General features: G+C 39.4%; 1 protein-coding gene across 2 annotated transcripts in view; it reads right to left on the bottom strand.

Moving 5' to 3' along the window:
• Window positions 1-331: 331 nt before the first annotated feature.
• Window positions 332-4,900, bottom strand: part of LOC144958866 (frizzled-5-like) — a 55,902-nt gene continuing 51,333 nt past the window's right edge. Inside the window, exon 5 of one of the 2 annotated variants that reach the window (XM_078891121.1) lies at window positions 332-2,362. In XM_078891121.1, the coding sequence (XP_078747247.1) occupies window positions 1,271-2,362 (1,092 nt within the window). In that variant the 3' untranslated portion in view covers window positions 332-1,270. Of the gene's footprint in view, window positions 2,366-4,900 lie in introns of both variants that reach the window. The other variant, XM_078891120.1, reaches the window with a different exon arrangement.

Raw genomic sequence — 4,900 nt, forward strand, 5'->3', positions numbered from 1 at the left:
GAAATTTGCAATGCTGCATTTGTAAATATGACGTGCACGTTCATAATCGTCGGTTTCTTCTCTGTTGATCCACACAGCCCGGTCGGTCATGAAGCTGCAAATTTTGTAGTCGACGCGTCGTGTAGCCGTCGTTAGTGGATTCGGAGACGAGGGATGAGGTGGTGGTGACTTTATATCAATGAGATTTTGGTCGAATTCTCCCATATCCTAATACAATTAAATCGCTGTTCCATGCGCAATGAAGCATTTAGCAGCCTAGGTCATACCCAAAGAGTTTCTCGAGGTAGATCTTCCTTCCTCCGATAAAATGACGATTCTATTTTTTAAATAATTTTTGTGTGTGGATTATTTGCCTTAAAGATAGATAGATAGATAGATATCCACAATGTTTGATTACCTTTTGGATTTGAGAAGCGTTGAGATCCAACAGCGTCGGAATACTGCATGTAATTTATTGGTAAATTTTCCCGTTGCCTCCATAATCCAAAACATCAACATTGGGAATATCATGACGCTGTATTCACAGAGCATAACTTTATATATTTATATCATCTATATAAAATGTTTATAACGGAGTCGTGAACAATTGACTGGTTGGATACACTAAAATGTCATAAAGCACAAATCAGTCAATGAAACGGAAAAGAGTTGTGGTAATGTAACATAATATGTATTGCTACTTTCCGGTTTATAACGGTTGCTTTAACACGTCCATGATGTGTATCGCTACATTTATATAGAAGATTGTCTTCTATAAATAAAGAACAGTTTTTTGCCCCAGTACGGCAGTCCATATTAATTGGCGTAACCGACAGATCTTGATGATGATGATGATGATGATGATGATGATGATGATGATGATGATGATGATGATTTTTTTTTAATGACCGTCGTTTCATTGTGACAATACAAAAACAACTTTGTGTATATACACGATCAAAAAAAAAAAAGTATTGCCGGTACCCACAGTGAAATCATAAATAAATCCAATAAAAATATTATTATCATCATGATTTGAAGTAGTTGTCATATCAGGCTGGCAAAGCTGTATCACCATCAAGTTGTAGACAGTATTTGACTGCTGACGTCATATCCGATATCAGGCATTCATCTATGCGACATACAACAGTTTGTGCTGTGATGATAGATATGGAATTAAACTTTCCACGAGTCCAAACTTAAACTCCACGACGTAGCCTTTATCTGTTTTATTCTTCTTGTGTTTGTCGTTTTAGTTATTTTTAATTATATAAGAGCTCATATTCATATATCACACGTGACTCATGGGTTGTTGTTTAGCCGGATGATAGCTGGTATTCGTGTATTTCCTGCCTTGGAAACTCGACTGATGACAACAACAGAACTTCCCTTGGAAGAAGTTCCTCCAAGACGAGATGGTCTTGCCCGACCAGATCCAGAAACCGGAAGTCGTGCCGATTACGAGACACATGAAATATTTGAGCATGAAAACCGTGTAGTTCGGAGACGCTTTGTTCTCGTAGCACTCACACGTCTTCGTCTTCTCCCAATCTTCTCGGAAATTTTGCTCGTAGAAATAGCAGGCAATGACAATTGTTGCGGGCACGGTATACAAGACGGAGAACACGCCGATACGGATCATGAGGCGTTCTAGCTTATCCGTCTTGCCTCTGCCTTGCTGCTTGATGACGTTTCGAATCCTAAATAAAGACACGAATCCAGCGAGAAGGAAACTCGTCCCGATGATCAGGTAAACAAACAGCGGGGCCAGAACGAATCCTCGTAAATTGTTGACGTTTTGGTTTCCGACGTAGCAAATTCCCGATACGGGATCTCCGTCGACTGAAGACATGGCGAGTACGGCGATGCTCTTGACGCTGGGAATAAGCCAGGCTGCTAGATGGAAATACTGGGAATAGCTGGCGATGGCTTCTTGTCCCCATTTCAACCCAGCGGCTAGGAACCAGGTAAACGAAAGGATCACCCACCAAATAGAAGAAGCCATTCCGAAGAAGTAAACGAGGAGGAAGACCACAGTGCAAGCCGGGGGTCCGGTCGTTTCGTACCGGATCTTATCACCCTGACAGGCAACTCCGTCATGGCCGACGAGGAATGGGATGATGTAGCCGAGACTGACCATGAAATAACAAGCGCTAAGGAATATGATGGGTCGCTCTGGATATTTGAAACGTTTCATGTCCACGAAAAACGTGGACACTGTAGCGGCTGTGGAGATGCAGCACAGAATGGACCACAGGCCCACCCAGAAGCTGGAGTAAGTCTTCTCGTGGTCCCAAAAGTAGGGCCCGTGGCAGTTGAGGACACAGTTGACTAGTCCTCCTGTCTTGATGTTGTTGTGGTAGTTGCTGGAGGTCTCTGTGACCTTCTGGGAAGGAATAATAAAAGAGATGTAGAGATTGTATAAAGAAAGACTTAAGAAAGTAAATGTCAATATTAAATACGGACCCACAAAATAATAAACACAGCACATTAATATTAAATATGTAATAAATAAAATCCCTTTGTTCATTTCTAAAGGGGAAATGTTTTTTCGGGTCTACTCCCAGGGAAGACTGGAATAACCTAGGCGTCAACCGCAGGGCAACGTGTTAAATCCACAGCTTATATATCCGATGACATTAGATGCTCGATTTATGATGTTTCCTTATGTGACAATGTCAAACGATTTTGTGAGTGATTAGTTATTGGTCGGACAGTAATAATAGCCTAGCTATATTATACGCCCTGGCGTGAAGTCCTTATAGAAGATACGAATAAATCTTACCCCACTTCATTCAGAAGTGAATTGAGTACCTGACTATCGGCAGTGATGATTATTGTAAGACTAGTCGTACACAAAGACACCAAACCCTATTGGCGAATTGTACTGTACGAAATAAGAATTCAGTCCCATATATATAGGGAATAAATGAAGCAATTTGAAGCTCATTGAGCAAGATGAATTATGGAGATGAGCTATATACGATTATAATTAAATTCATATTCGACGAAGGCTATGTATGGTCTTACTGTTAAAGGGTTAAAATTAATCATTAGTTGTGGGGTATTGCTAGATTAGGACAGGCGATAAACCACAACAGGTGTGTCAATACAATACAATACAACACACACAAACGTAGATACACAGATATATTATTATAATGTTCGAACACAATGATCGATACAGCCACTTCGACTCTCCGACGTGTTGTTGTGGACTTCGATTTAACTCACTCAATACTAGATATTTTTGCTACTTTTCAAAATTGGAATAAATGTATTTAAAATGAGCATATACCTGTCATCTGCATTTTTTGCGGCCGCAAATATCAGGGCGATCCGCAAATTTTGGCAAATTTCCCAAAATTGGCAAATCGTGGCAAATTTTGGGAAAATTGGCAAATCGCGTGACAAATTTTGAGGAAAAAAAGAAGCGAAAACAAAATAACGAGAAAAAAAAGTGCGAAACTTGAGAAATGTTGCAGCTTTGCCTGGGCCCAAACCAAGGGAAGCTACTCTCTACGGATAATGATCCTTTAAAATCTTTGTAGCAACGCTATTCATAATGTAGCCTCCTTAAATGTAATAAATTGTCTTTTATATTTTTTTTCTGTATCGCGTGTTAATTTTTATTGAAATGCTTAGTTCTCCTCGGCAAATTTTTGGGCAAATTTTGGTCTTTTTTGGCAAATTTCTTGGCAAATTTTGGGGGTTTTTTGGGCAAATTTTGGCAAATTTTAGGTCCCAATTTGGCAAAAAATGCAGATGACAGATATACAGAGATAGTTAGTTTTATTCAACTATCAATAACATGTAAAAACTAAAAACATTAGCTTTGATACTACGCCTATAATTTGTCTCATACAAAAGTAATAAATATGCATGGGGTAAAAGTAACCCGGGTAAACTACGGATATAGTCGGTGTTAGGGTTGAGTGAGTTCACGACAATGGGATGGATTGGCATGGCTTCTCTCCATGGCCATCTTAATCTTAAGTATTTGCCTGTCACCCAAAGCAATCAGAAGACCCAATAAGTCTGTGAGTATTATTCACAATACTTTGACACACTGATGGTGGCATTGCATTTTGCGACACCTGACATTACACCCAAAGCAATAAGCCCCACAGTGTGTCAAAGCATTCTGAATAATACTCACAGTCTGTGAGTGTTATTCACAAAACTTTGACACACTGATGGTGGCATTGCATTTTGCGACACCTGACATTACACCCAAAGCAATAAGCCCCACAGTCTGTGAGTATTATTCACAATACGTTGACACACTGATGGGGGCATTGCATTATGTGACACCTGCTGACAATGTAAGATCAATCAAGCATATTTTCATTCGCCAGTGTTAAAATTAATTAGTAGAGCATCCAAAGGGACTTGAGTTCAATTCCGGGTAAGGTCGAGATTTTTTTTCCTGACCCCCCACCCTATCCACCCAAGCCAGGCTTGTCAGATCTGACTGGTAAAATAAACTAGTGGCCAAAGAGTAGCAAGCAATAGCTATTGTCCGTTTCACGCAATAGAAAGCGGAATAAACTCCTGTCTGTTCCTTGTGCCTCATGCCACTGAAGAGGTTGGTTTTTTGTTTGTTTGTTTGGTTTTTTTTTTCTTATTTGTGACCCTTCGTCCCAAAACGGTATTATGTCGGGATGACTAAGATGCTGAAAATTGAATTTGTAGACAGAAATATCAGACTTAAGTTGAGTTTGTTTGCTTTATATTAGTTTGTTTGCTTTATTTTACTGTGCTAAATACCAACGTTTCATATTTTAGACCAGTTTGACTATAATTTGACTTTTTAGCATCTGGTCCATCCCGACATAATACCGTTTTGAGACGTTTGGTCACATTTATCTGTTTAAATTTTGTTTTGTTTTGTTTTTAGTTTTTCAAATGTTGGGTGGGA

Source organism: Berghia stephanieae, chromosome 13 (genome assembly GCF_034508935.2).
Source record: "Berghia stephanieae isolate SIO BIC M18660-M18661 chromosome 13, UCSD_Bste_1.3, whole genome shotgun sequence".
NCBI lineage: Eukaryota > Metazoa > Mollusca > Gastropoda > Nudibranchia > Aeolidiidae > Berghia > Berghia stephanieae.